General features: G+C 38.0%; 1 protein-coding gene across 1 annotated transcript in view; it reads right to left on the reverse strand.

The window, feature by feature from the left end:
• The window catches only part of SRFBP1 (serum response factor binding protein 1), a 76,936-nt gene that overhangs the window by 17,598 nt on the left and 44,761 nt on the right, over positions 1-14,577 (reverse strand). Inside the window, exon 4 of the mRNA XM_010561694.1 lies at positions 6,821-6,892. Coding sequence (XP_010559996.1) covers positions 6,821-6,892 — 72 coding nt within the window. The remainder of the gene's footprint in view (positions 1-6,820; positions 6,893-14,577) is intronic.

The following is a 14,577-nucleotide window of genomic DNA, read 5'->3' on the forward strand; positions in this document are numbered from 1 at the left end:
GCCAGGGTCAACCCATCACACTTAGTTTTACACTGACATAAAACTTCGGTTGCAGCCATGGCAATAGATTCTAGGCTCCAAAATAAAGAGTATATATGAAAGACATGCTAAACAGCTCACAGCTCAAGTGATCAAATTTGGAAGATGAGGAACCTTCAGAGAAAGAAAACAAAAAACAAATCAGACACACAGAGGAAGTATTTACGCCTGAATGTGATATTCATCACTGAATGCAAAATTCTTCACTTCATCAGCAGTCTTAGGAAGACCACAGACATTCCTGTTTAACATTAACATCTGGTGTTTGACATGGAAAATTCTCAGGAAACAGTGGCTTCATACATGCAGTGTAACTTCCATTCAGAGTCAAAATACTCAGGACAAAAAGAATTCCACTCTGCAACACCGATCCCAGTATCAAGCCAATTATTTTAGCCTGTGTTACAGGAAATTGTGCTATTAAATCAATGCAACACATTTCCAAAAACATAAGAGGTTGACAGATGCAACTATTACATAGTGAAAAGTACATCTGGTATCTGATATGCAAATGAATAGCTTTATTTCCATACTTAAATAAGAAAGGAACTTAACATAACATTTTAACATGCAGGAAAATAAATGGAGTATTATTATTTTACTATTCCGAGCATAAACCCGGTCTTGGAGAATGGAATCATCTTTGTATGTACAAGGCAATAAAAAGCAAAAGTAAAGTTGGTAACACTGTTTCCAATAATTGATACTTAGAAAGAAGCGGGGAGGGAGGGAATGAGATGGAGAAATGGAGTCCAGGTAGGTGATCATTAAGCTATTAAATTATCACATATTCTTCTTATAATTATGTTCTGATTGTCTATACACAATTTCTAATTTAAGAAGAGCATAACAACCAGAGTTTAGACAAAAAAAGAGAATGAAGTTTTTCACATGTCCCTCAAAAACACCAGCCATTTGCCCCCACATTGCCAAAAATCAAACCACAAAACAAAGTGCAAAGAATAATGATAAGCATATTATACAAAGCTGATGGACTATCACATCAGTATTACACAAAAGACTGATTCATACAGTAGTCCTCTCCCTATGGTTTATGGATTGCAAACAAAATATTTTCATAAGCAAAGAATGTCAAAAATGCACATAAGTAATTATCTAGTTATGCTTCTATTAAAGGCACTAACAACAGAAACAGAAGTTTTATATCCATAATAACATCTATCCTAATCAGAATGTTTTTGTAGTGAGTAGAATTCTTTAGGGAGGCTCGAGGGGGTGGGCGGGCGGGAAGGGAGGACGTTGTGGAAAAATCTCCCAAAGCCCAAAAGAAAGACAGCAACTATTCTGTGCTTGATCCAAAGCCTTTGAAGTTAATGGAAAGTCTTCAATTAAACTGCAAGAGACTTTGCATCAGGCCCCTTTTATGATTTAGTGCATTTCCTCAGATTAAATCCACAGAGAATATGGAGGTTTTGTTTTTATCTTTTCCTCTAGAAAGTATATTTTAAAAGTAAATTAAGGCAAAGGTCACAGGTATACATTTAGGATTGACAGCTAAAATAAAAACCTTTATATTTTTCAGTTAGAAAATACAGGTATGACTCTTCCTCCTTGGATGCAGATGTGTTTAATCAAAAGTTCTACTCGATCCAGAAATTACATCTTCCTTTCTTTCCCTGACACACAGTTAAAAAGTACTAGCAGTATCAAGTTTAAAATTTCCTTAATAAGTAAGTGTATTTGTTAGAATAGGTGTTATGCATTTGATTGTGAAACCATGTCTTGTACGTGTGTCTTGTAACCAGAGATTACAATCTAGTGATATACTCTAGGGAACCTGATGCTCCAAATAATTACTTACTATTAATTAATGCTTCAAAGTTAGCAGCCTTTCATAAACTGCCTTTCACAGATAGTTGGCATGAAACACATTTTCAGTGTAAATCTACAAAGAAGAACATAAAACAATACAAACACTGTGACTACCCTTGTCCTTGCTCTTTTTTCGTTAGTGATGGACACTAACGTTGTGGACAAATAAACAGACTAACCTCAGGCCATCAGCTGCACAGTTTATAAAGAAATGGTATTTTGATACATGATTTAAACACTCTTATAAAAGAAATAAAGGTAATAAATACATAATCAGTCCTGCAACTTCCTGTCTGTCCTAGGCAGAAATACCTTTCTACTTCTTTCTCATGTCCTTCTTGCCTAAGGACTTCCTTAGTCCTGCACCAGAGATCCAGTGAATTTAAGGAGGATTTTGGTAAGTAAAACAGGATCTTCTCACATGTAAAGTAGTAGAACTCTCTAAGTCACAGAAAGCCTTTTCTTATTACTGTTAGTATTTTAGCTGGTTCCCCAATCCCAAATTCATTTGAGCCATATAGGTAAAGAGCCACAGATACTAAATTCACTCACTCCTGAAATAACCCCCAGAACTTTAAGTGCGGCATAACAGCCTTTGGGCATCCATTAAAAATACCTGGACCTGAACCTAGACAGCACTAATGTCATCTATTCAAAATCATGTTAAATACAGCTGTCCTCATCAGGCACCTTTAACTTTCAATGATCAAAATAGTACTCTGAGCCAGGCTGCTCAGTCAAATCCTGGCTCGTCTCTCTATGGCTGTGCATGAGCTGCCTGAGATCCTGTTTTCTAAAGCCTTTGAATTCCTATTAAATTCCAAACAAGACAAAGTTGGTTCCCGAACATGAAGCAATCCAAAATAAGCTCACCAGGCCTTACATTAGCAAAAAAAAAAAAGCTTCTAAGAGCTAGTAATGGCTTACATTTCTGGTCTAGAAGAAATTTCTCAACACACTTAGAAATTGTGGCAAGCTTTTCAGTAATCATGAGACTCAGAGGGATGTGGCATGGCCCCAACGAACTTTGAAGATCACAATATACTCAAAATTTGCTATGCAGAATCCTCTTTGCAGACAAGCATCTGCATGATTCAAACACCACAGGACTGGAGTAACAGGTGAAAATACAGGACTTGGTAGGAAAAAGCAGTGCTCTTCTCAAGCACCACAGATTAGAGCTCAGTGCAAAAAAAGGAAAACTATGCTACTAAGATTATGTGAAGATTGTATCTGGAAGCAAAAAATAGAGGATGTATTTATCTGTGAATATTTGTTGGTACTTCTGCAAGTCAGAAGCACGTGCTCAATTCAAGCTCTGACAATAATGTATACTGGTACACTAGTCTTCACTCAAAGAAAAATACAATAGTTCTTTGCAGTTTCAGTTGCATGTGTGTCGTCGTGTCCTGTCCCCCCCAAATCTGAAAGTTGCTGAATTTTGAAGCACACAGACTTTATTATTTAGAAAAAATGAGAAATATTTTGACTTAAGGCAAGATGACACTCCAGGCTGTTGCTTGTAGTACCGAGTTCCATTATGCTGGAGCAAAATTCTATCAGTGTTTAAAACCCAGGTTGTTTTTTTTCTCATGTCCTATATACCAAAGACTTACTGGAAGAAAAACTAACTGAGATGCTACAATAAGTTAGTCAATATCTGTTAGCACTAGTGCAAAGGCAACAAAACCAACTGTGGTTATGATGAAGGTGTTCACAGGTGGACCGATGTCTCCTTTTCTGGAGAAACAGCACAGATAATACATATAATTTCCTCTAACACTGGAAAAATATTGATACACATTAACCTACCTATCCTGCCTATCTTAACCTAAGTTACCTTAAACCTAGGTTAGCAATAAGTTGAAGACAACAGTTCAGACCTTTGTCAGTTCCCAACTCAGCTTCCTGCTTGTAATGAACAGCATTTTTAGGATTAGGTTTCGGATGTTTAACTTCGGTGTGCTGGAGCACAATACTAATGAACCAAACCTCCCATAACAATTCAGGTACATATGCTGTAAAGAACACTTCAAAATGCAATCACAGCTGGAAATACCAGTTTAAAAGAAACATTAGACAACAGATCTGCCAAGTTTTTTAATTTTATTAATGACTGGCAAATATATTTGTTGCAGACAGTACACAGCTGTGTATAGAAAGTGCACAAAAACTTAGTCAAAACCTAGAAAAGACAGGTTCCATTTTTCAATGGCTGTAACTAAGCACCAACAAGATAAAGGCTAGTTTAAGTTGCATGGCAACATTCATTACAGTTTTTACAATAGAATTTATCACTTGTTGATAGCAATGGGCCAGGTGCAGTAATATTAAAATGGATTAAAAATATTTCAGCAGAGGTGCACAAAGAACTGTTCACCTACTGCTTCTTGTCTAACAGTAATGTGGTAAGCCCTATAGCATTTTTATAAATTAGAAAAGGAAGAAGTCTTGTGTCATGTGGCTGGTGACTCTTGCCAACTCACTCTGCAACTATAATAAATCTGATTTGCCTACTAGCAATATTCCTAGTAATATCAACAGCTAAATCATAAGAACTCAAGTTAGAGTGCCACTTGCTGAACACTTAGCACAATTTTATTTTACTTGACTTAAATCTATGCAAACTCTTTTTAAATAGAAAAGTATGCTTACCTTATTCTGAAAAATATATGGGAGAACATAGTAATGGAACATAAAATCTCAGTGGGCAGAAGGAATTAAACAAATATCTTGACTACATGTCCACTACGCAAAACTAATATTCAGCATTCCATAGTGAATTAAAAGCAGATTGCCTTTTATCAATGAAAACAAACCTATTCTGAAAATGAAAACAGCCACAGGATGTTTTCCTTCAAATATTTCGAAACTCAAGTTAATGAAAAGGTAAACAGTGTGGTCTGCATCTCATGTGACCTACAGAATATTGCTAGGGATAGAAAAATCAATGATTTAAAAAAATTTTTAATTGTATGTTTAATAACTAACTGTGCAAAAACAAGAAATAATATATTGGAAAATTAACTTTTGTTAAAGCACGGAAGGGATGTCTTCTTTAGTTGGGGATATGCTATGGCCAACCAATAGCAACAAATAAAGTTATGATGGCTTAGCCACCACTTGCCAACAGTACTGTAATAATTAATTGTACATGTTCTTCTACTGCAGTGAGGTTAAAAACCCTCTATGGGTTTAAAAAAGCATCAGCACCCATCCATAAACTTTATGTGAAACATGAGACCCATTCACTACAAGGTGTAAGATTAACAGACTTTTATACCACCGAAAAACAGGACCAGCAGCAGAAAGTAACAGAAAACCCAAAACAATTCCATGAACATGTGCTCTGTTCTCAAGGATTACAGCTAAATGAAAGCCTATTTTAAGTAAATATGGAAAGCATACAGTGAGACATGACTATGAATACATCAAAAATATTGGGACAAAATAAACTATTAAGATTAATAATATTCCTTCGGTATTCTTGGCAATAAAACTGTCCTCTTAGAAAATAAAATTCCAACTGTAAACCTGTAAACTCCTTTAAAACAACAGCATCAATTATTTCATTTTGGGGCTTATATACTTTATGCAACCAGCATGAGCCTGATGCATTCAAATTCTTGGCAGAAGAATCTCCTACAGGAAGTGACAAAATGTCTTACTTGCATTTAGCATCCCTCTTCAAGCATGAAATCCCTCTCCATGTGTCCTCACACATCCATAATTTTCACTTCTGCACCATTTCTAACATTATAGTAAACAGTTTGACTAGCTCACCTTCAGACTGGAAAATCTTGGTCAAATAAATTTAAAAGAAGAATGCTGCTTTTTAGCTCCATGTCAGTATATCTGTGACCTTTTCCTTACTCTCTTCTATCATTAAGAGAAGGAAAAGCAATAAGATGCTTCCATCCAAACACTGCTCCAGAAATACCAAATTGCCATATTTTCCTAGTAACTTGATTTTGCTCACATTAAGCATGGAAATCCTGCTGCACACTATGCTAATAGTTGAACTGTATCACACATGAATGTGCTTTGCAACAGCAAGCTAATTACAAACTAATGATGCCTTTATAGGAGGAAAGGATCCAATTCTACATTAAAACTTAGCCTATGGACTATAAACGTTTCAGATTTCAGACTCCCTCAGTGGGCTGCCCATAGGAATTTAGGATAATGTGGAGGAAAATATACAATTTCATGTACTGATATTTTGTGATTCAGAATTGCTTTCTGGCATCACTTCTGCAGCACATCCCTTAAAACAGTACTTATTTCTGCTCTTCTTCACTCTTCTTTTAGACTGAGAGCCTGTCTGCTCTCAACTGCTCATTTCAACAAGCATCTTCCCACTTGTATGTCTTCATTTCATCTCTTACAGACATCACTAGTTAGTTAATATTGAATAATGTACCATCAGTGGACTTCAGGAGAAAGATTGCACTGAAATTAATGAGTCACAGGGGTGTTAAAATTCCACCTTTATTTCAGCCTCATGTTTTGTCACGTTTTGTTCATGTGGAAACTTCTCCCTGAATCTAAAAGTATTTAGAGCCTTTTCCCAACTGTTATTGAAAGCTTAGATTATTTACACTAACTAAACCATGTATATGTACTATATAAACAAACCAAATCTATTTATAAATACTGAAAAAACAGTACTATGCTTCCTGGTATTCTACTCCAGTTACTAGAGAGTAGCCCATCAACCTAGGTGACAAGCCACTTGTACTAAACAACTACACAATTTTTTGCAGGTGTGTCCGAGTGGATGAGTTTCCTTAGAAAAGGAAGTAAGGTCTACAATGAAGATGCAATATAACATACAGAACACACTGTGCAAATGGACATACTCCCACCCACATATGCACCTTTTCCTAAGGAGCGCTTTCACACTCATGCAAGCAGGGGAAAGAAAACAAAAACCAACAAGCCTTACCTTTCTGCAGACACTTTCAAAACTAACTTCTGTCCTAAGAGCAAGTCTGGTAACTTCATCTGGCTTTATTTCCTGTGGAGAAAAGATATATTTATTCTTCTTATGATCAGACTTCATAAAATCTTTCTAAGATTTATCTTCCTCATAAACATTCTAACTTCATGGCATTTCTCACTGATCTCAAAGGAAAAAAAATTAGTTATATAGAGATTTTTTCTGTATGTAAATATTACATTTACTGACTTCCAAAACATTACTTACACCTAATCTGACTGTATCTACTACTACTACTGAGGGCAACAGAGACTTTCAACAGTGAAATATGCAGAAGGGTGATTTTATTTACAGAAATGTTTAAACTGCCTGTATTGTTGTGCTACAAATAAAGTTTGGAAGGTTTGAAATGCCCTTACCTTAGACTCTGAAGTTACATTAGAACTTATCAACATACGTGAATATATAAGTTTGAGACAATGAAAATAAAGTCGAGAATAAAAAAAAAATTCTCTTTTCTGAAGAGACTGAATACACATGCAGTTTTCATTCTTGGACTTAAGCATTTCCATTGGCAGTTGAAATAGAGGAATGAAAACCCTGGACAAGTGGATTTTGTTAAAAGCTGCATATTTTATGAAACATGCCTCCCTGACAGATTTCTTGTTATTTTTAAAATACATACTTTATGTATGTTGTATTACAAAGTGCCCTATTAACCTTATCAATTGAATGCACTGAATATTGGCTTTTGCCTCCTAGGGCACTGCGTCAAATAAAGCATGTTACATACCAGTTTTTTGCCAGATGGCGATTTTAAAAGCAGTTTAACTACTGTTATGCAGAGCCCAAATAACTTCCACACATTCCTAGTACTGAAAAATAAAAAACTTTGTACAGAGAAACCTAGTTATTCTGATAGTGTTCATCTATATCTAGCCTATATCACAATGCTGGTGGCTTCATTACCTGAAGAAAATTATCTTTTTGCTGAATTATCTGTTCGCTGAATTTCTAAAACTCCAGGAAAGTAGATGACTTAAATATAAAATACAGTAATTTTGCAACACCTGTGGTCAATAAAGAAGAAAACCTAAACTGGAAGTGCCCATGCAAAGTATGACAGTTAGAGAAAATGAAACATGTCCAGGTGCTTAGGCTGCACCTGTAGTTAACATTATGCTCAGACCTGGACAAGAAAGACACTAACTGAAAACGCTTAAAAGCAACTACTGTAACTATTGGCTAAGAATAATTAATGTGTTAGTGAAGACTCAAATGCAAATCAAATTATGGGAAATATAATTTACAAATGTCTAGGAAAAAAAAGGTTTCTCTGATGTTCAACAGCTAAATTATACTTGTTCCCTTCTCTCTTTTCCCCTACTTAATCATCCTTGGTAAGTATTCCAACACTTTCATTTAACATCCTGATCCATTTCTAAGTTTCCATATTCTACCCTGTTTCTGTCCTGAATCTGGAGCAGTCTGCACACTTCCTTAGATGTAATTTCAGGAAGAGCCAAGTAGCTTAGTTTCTTAAAAAGGGTCATACCTTGTGTTTCAAAACCTTATGTTGTCCTTCTCTCTATATATTAGAAAACTTAGAGAGTTTGCATCTTACCTAGATCTTTAAGGTGTTGTGTAAATTGCATGTGTCTTAAGACTATAAATAAGCATATAATAATGGGAATAAAGTAACAGAACAAAATTTAATTAACAACAAAAAAATCTCTTTTTGTGACTGTCAGAAGAGCTTCTTGACAATGAGGTCTAGAAGTCTGCAAAATCATCTCCCAAAGGCATTGGTGGAAGTGCAATCACTTGGAGGACAGAATCCAGACTGGAAAAACACTGGTGGATGTAGGAAACAATCTCTACTGGCAGATGGACAGTTGGATGACCTAATAGAATCTAGAGATGGAAAAGACCTATGATTCAGTTTTCCACGACCTTCCAAAGCGTTTCACAGATGGTAAAAGTAGGACACGGTGGTTAAGCGACATGCTTATTGTCACATAGTTAGTTGGGAGCTATGAATGAAGCTCTGGAACCCAATACTATTCATTAAATCCATCTGTTGCTTTATTAAAAAAAAGATAATGTATATGATCTTCATCCCAAATAAAACTGCCTATTTCCTGTCTCTTTAGAATTTAAATGCAGCAACCTGGTTCAGAGAGGAGGCAGGTAAACTTTAGAAATCCCTATACTACAATGGCAAAGGTTTAATTTTTATATGACAATATTGCAGAATTCCCTTAACATTGCAGAATCATGCACAATAATGGAGAAAGAATTACAGTTTGGAATGTCAAGTCATGAATAGAGCTTCACTGAAATGTTTAGTATACAGAATGAGGCTAGGAACCTCCTGTTAAGGCTTAAACCCCCCAAATTTATAAAGCATCTCTGTCACTTCTCTTAGATTTAAGGCAAAACAAGCATTTTTGACTTACATAGTCCTCAGCAGTGCCCTGGTTTTGTAAAAGCAGCCACATAAGTCAAGCTACTGGAATAAACAGACATTTCTTTTGTGTCTACTAATGGTCAGCAGCAGACAAGAAAATAGAAAAAGAATATAGTGATATTTTTCCCAGTACAGTTTTCTCGGCTTTGAGATGCATATATCTCAAGTACTCCTTACTCACAAAGAGAACCTTTGTATTGAATATCTATTACAACATCTTTTACCTGCTACGTTAAGGGATGTTATAGGTGGCTGCCACCTCCAGCATCTCTGGGACCAGTCCAGGGATTCTTCCTGCTCTACTGCTGGAGCCCAGTCTGGTGCATCCAGAGCCTTGGAGGTCTCTGTCACGGGTCCATAGATGTGGCAGATGCTTTCTCATTGGCAGGTTCAACCAGTAGCGAAGCTCAGCTATGCAGCTAGCTGCCATAGACAAGGCACTGCCCTTGACAGCACCCACATGTTAACGCCCCCAGGACTCGCACCAAGTTAAGTAGAGTCAGCCAAGACTTTTTCCTCCTTTTCATCTGGTCAGGATTCAAGCTCACTATTTAGACTATGCCCCCTCCCACCTCCTCCCACCCCCTCTAGATTCACGAGCACATGCACACTCATGGATCCCTCAAATATCAGCACAGCATATCCCTCTGTCCACCTAATACCGCTCTGCCTGGGTCCAGAGCCTTTTTATCCATCTCATGGGCCTCCTACTTGCTGGCTGGCAGCAAGTTACTAGCAGGCAGATGCATGCACTCACACTCTTGTCTTACAGGTACTCTTGTTATATAGGCACCCCATGCTCACAGCTCCCTCCTGAACACCACCAGCATAGGTCCTCTACCCACCTGATACTCCTGCCCAGACCCAGCGCTCCCACTCACTGCTAGTCCGACTTGAAGTTTGCTAGTGAATTACACATGCCAAAGAGACACACACATGGGGTCAAACCACATGAAGTCAAGCCACGTAAAAATACAGACACTTCACCTGCCACGGTCAGCAGCAGACACCTGTGGTCCCAGTCCAGATGCTGCTCCGAAAGCCTCACTTGCTTCACTCGCCCCAGTCTCAGCTGTAGCTGCGTCCAGGACACACACTGTCCTGGCCTCCCAGTTGGGACAGGTGCTGCTCCTGCCCCTGTGGCTGCACCTGAGACCCTCACCCGCTCCTGCTGCTGTTACCACAGGCTCAGGGCACCTACAGCCCTGGTCTGACTCCAGTTGCTGGCCCACTGGAGTCCATGACCATCCACTCATGCTGGTCCCCCCACTAGCTGACACCTAGTCCTTCCAGTAGTGACACACACAGGATAAAGAGTGAGATTACACAGAGTGTTAAGAAAAGATTTAGAAAAAGTTGACAGTCTGTGCTGGTCAGACACAGGACTTGGTCAGATAAGGGTACTGACTGGCACTGGTTGGGACTGGCCCCTCTGATACCCGCTCCCACCTATTAATTGTTTAGTAAGTTTCGCATAGTCCAGATAAGTATGCTACTTTATGAAGTATCCAGCCCACAATAATCCCAGATTAGGTAAATACAGACAAAGCCCCCCTACCAACCAATACACACACTCTCCGCTCCTTGAAAATCATCTCTGACAAACATTTTAAACAACCCCCAAATACCTAAAAAAAAAGCGCCTTAAAAATAGGGTGTTGAAGTACTGACTGCCTCCTAAGGGATGTTGAGAAACAACTGTTGGGATCAACAGATCCTTCTGCCCTGCATACTGACCATGTTTTCTCTTGTGGGAAAGAGACTACAATTACAACAAGAGCTACTGACTTTCAGATCCACTGCCAGCACCAATGGCACCAATGCCCTAGCTGCCAAACACTGGCACGCTGATGGATAACGGGTAGTAAGCGACAAGGGAAACAGATTGTTGTCTTTTAATTGCAGACTCAACTTCTCAACTTCTGTCATGAAACCCTTTAAGAAACAGGGACCTGAGCAAGGGAAGATTCTCTGCAGGCTGATGTACATAACACAAAGCACAAGAGCGTAGCTCTCTTTGTCCTGGTGCCTGAGCTGAGCCAAGAACTGCCACAGGAGCAACAAAGATAAGACTGGAAGGAGGTGGGAAGGTGACAGAGCATGATCAGCAACCTGCCCCTCAAGGGCTGGGATTTGCACAATTTTTCGACAATTTTCACAATGTGGAGACTGAAGCTCCTCCAGGCATTCACTGTACGAGCAGCTGTTCCATGCTCCGGCAGGTGGCGGGGGGATGTCGGGCGAACCAACCCATCAGCCAGTTGGACCACATCACGGCTACAGGCAGATGACTAGTCTTTGGCCTGAAATTAAGCTGAATAAACAGGATGCGAAAAACTACTGGACATGACATAAGAAAACTGCTGGATGTGGCAGATAATGCGAGAAACTGACAGAGTGGCTGGATTTTACAGATCATTGAGGGAGAGTTACATGAAAAACAGACAAGCTTCACGGAAAGGTGGAGTACAGGGCACCTTTCGAGGGGGACATCTTGCAAGGCTTGACAGTACTGAAGTAACCGAACAGGTAATAATAGTACATGAAGCCAAGACTGCCTACTAAGCCACACTGACATACCAAATTTGGGGAAAAAGTAACTATGGGTGGGCAAAGACTAGCCTGGGCTGGCAAAAGGGAGTGCTGAGGCACAGGAAAGGACACGGCAGCATGCAGCGGGGGTAGCTGTGGGGCAGCCGTGCAGCTCTGAAGTGAGTCCCGGTACCAGAGGCAGCGAGCTCACCCCACTACTTACAGAAACTTAGAACAGCACAGACTGTTTTTTTCATTTTTTTAAAGGATGAACTTATTCTACAAAACAGTAACTGTCTTACACAGAAAGGCAAGACTATATTGAACATAAGTATGTCAAGCATAAATGGCATCTGAAAATACAATTTTGTGCCAATATTGATTGTGGTTGTTCAGATGACACTATCCAAGTGATACTGAGGAAGATACAGTTTCTAACTTACTGGGTATGGAAAAGTAATTCATTGAACAGCTTTTGGAAGACAGGAAAGACACAAAAAACCCCTGTCGGATGAGGCTTTGAGACATCTCAGAAATGCAAGATTATTCACATAAAATGCATTCCCAGCTCTGCTGTCTAAGGCAGTTCTAGATGACTCAGAAAAAAAAAGTTTGCCAGTAGTGGCTTGTGGAAGAAATTTAGGAATCCTCACACTCTTAAAAACTACCCAAATTCAATTTTGTTTTGACTAGTATTTTTGTTTTACCTTTATCATGCAATTCATTCATTTTCCTAATCATTTTTTCACATTTCCTTAGCTGTAAGAGTGTTAAGTCTTTCCTTATGAAATCACTCCTTACACACAACCTTTATAAGATGATTTTTTGTCTTAAAATGGAGGAATTTCTACAAAAAAAAAAAAGTAGTAATATAATCAGGGCATATATGAGTAGATAACAGAACACCCATACCAAAAATAAAATGCTTCTGGTGAAATCTTGACTGTAGTTTGTTACCCATTACTGCACTTATATCTCTTAAAACATTATCATAATTTTTACCCTTGGACAGGTGTTTGAGACTACTTTCTTGCAAAGTTTTTTTTATTTTTCCACAGCATTCAGTCTCATTTTGCTGTTTTCTGTCATTTTTATACGTTCCTTAGTGAGGAGAAAGGGATAGAAAAAAAACCAAAAACAAAACCACGTCATTTCAGAACAGGTCTTCAGCTTCTTTCTTCTATAATTTAATCACTGCATAGCTTCCTGTCATAACCAATTTGTTCCTCTAAGTCTGTAAAAGTTCAGTATTTCAATCATTCAGAGCAAAAGTAGTCTTTGACTCTTGGTGTAAATACTATCATTGTGAAAGTACACAAAAATGGGATCATGCACTTACAAGCAGGAGATTTTCAAAGTAGTGAAATAAATCAGCCATGGTTCCCCTGAAAGTTTACATGCTTTTCAAAAAGAAACTAAATCCATGGTAAGAGTACAAATCTGTCTCAGCTGTGAAGGCCTGTTTTCAAGAAATGCAGTACTCTAATTGGTTATACCAATGTGATTATGAAGGAAAAGTCACACTTGTATTTGTAAACTGTCAGGGGAAACAAATCCTTTGTCAGTTAACTGTGAGCCAAATATATATATATACACACGAATTTCTACAGATGTAAGTCTCACTAGCAGACTACCATAACAAACTAAATGGCACTCTGCCTATGTAAAAAAATAAAATAAATCCACCCCCCAAGCCACATCCCCCCAAGCCCCCATTTTACCAGATGTGAAACCAAGACAAATAGTATTGCCAGGAGGGGAATTTGGATAAAATTAATAAACAGAACAGTAGGACAGACAATTTAAACAGGTAAGTAAAAATCTGATATTGTCTAGTTAAGTGCAGCTTAAGCTTATTAGTAAGTTCATTAAACAGATGGGTGCTACACTGAGATATCTGCTTTATTATAAAATCACTATGTAATTTTACCAACAGACAAAATTAAGCACTTTCGAGTAGCTGCCTTCCTGCCAGTATTTACAAACTATTACCAAGTCACCTCTCAAGTCCCCCTCTGAGTAATTAAATGTCCTGAACTTCCCCTACCACTGAATGAAAATTTGTCCATATATAACCTCCGTAAGTTTTTTCTGCATTTGCTCTCATTTTTTAAACTACAACTTTAAAAATAGGAATAAAATGGGATGCAGTATTTGTGTTGGTAATATCATACAGAAGAAGAGAACTCTCATTCTAGACAAAGAGCCTGTAGCCTTCCTTACTCCTGGAAATTTAATCTTCCATTTGGCTTTACTTTTTTCCTCAATGGAATCTAAGCAATCCAGGTCACTCTCATCTTTGTCCATCACCTTTAAATTACATAAAATCCTTACAGAGAGGTCTACTGAATTGTCTCAAATTTCCCTAATGGTAACCTGATGTTAGGTAAACTCAGAACACTGTATTTGCTATTTGTTTGTGACTGTACCTTCTGAAAACTTTTGACACCTAAAGACTCAAACTTTTGTTTTAATGATTTCCTTCTTTGTTGACTGTGACAAGTAATCCCAAACCCACATTTATCTCCTCTGGCTGAATGTCAACATGAGAATGCCCAAATGATGCAACCGCACCATTTATTTTACTTGGTGCTAAGAAATAGATTGGATAATCATTAAAATGTTTCATTCCTAATTAACAAAAATATAAGCTGATACATTAGTTTGAATGGATATAGTAGCACTACATTGATACTAAAAATTCTATTGCTGGCAGCCCCTAGAAATCTCTGGTCTTCGCACCTGTATATTTCTACTAAAA

The sequence above is a fragment of the Haliaeetus leucocephalus genome, unplaced genomic scaffold (genome assembly GCF_000737465.1).
Source record: "Haliaeetus leucocephalus isolate CR32 unplaced genomic scaffold, Haliaeetus_leucocephalus-4.0 Scaffold150, whole genome shotgun sequence".
NCBI classification, from domain to species: Eukaryota; Metazoa; Chordata; class Aves; order Accipitriformes; family Accipitridae; genus Haliaeetus; species Haliaeetus leucocephalus.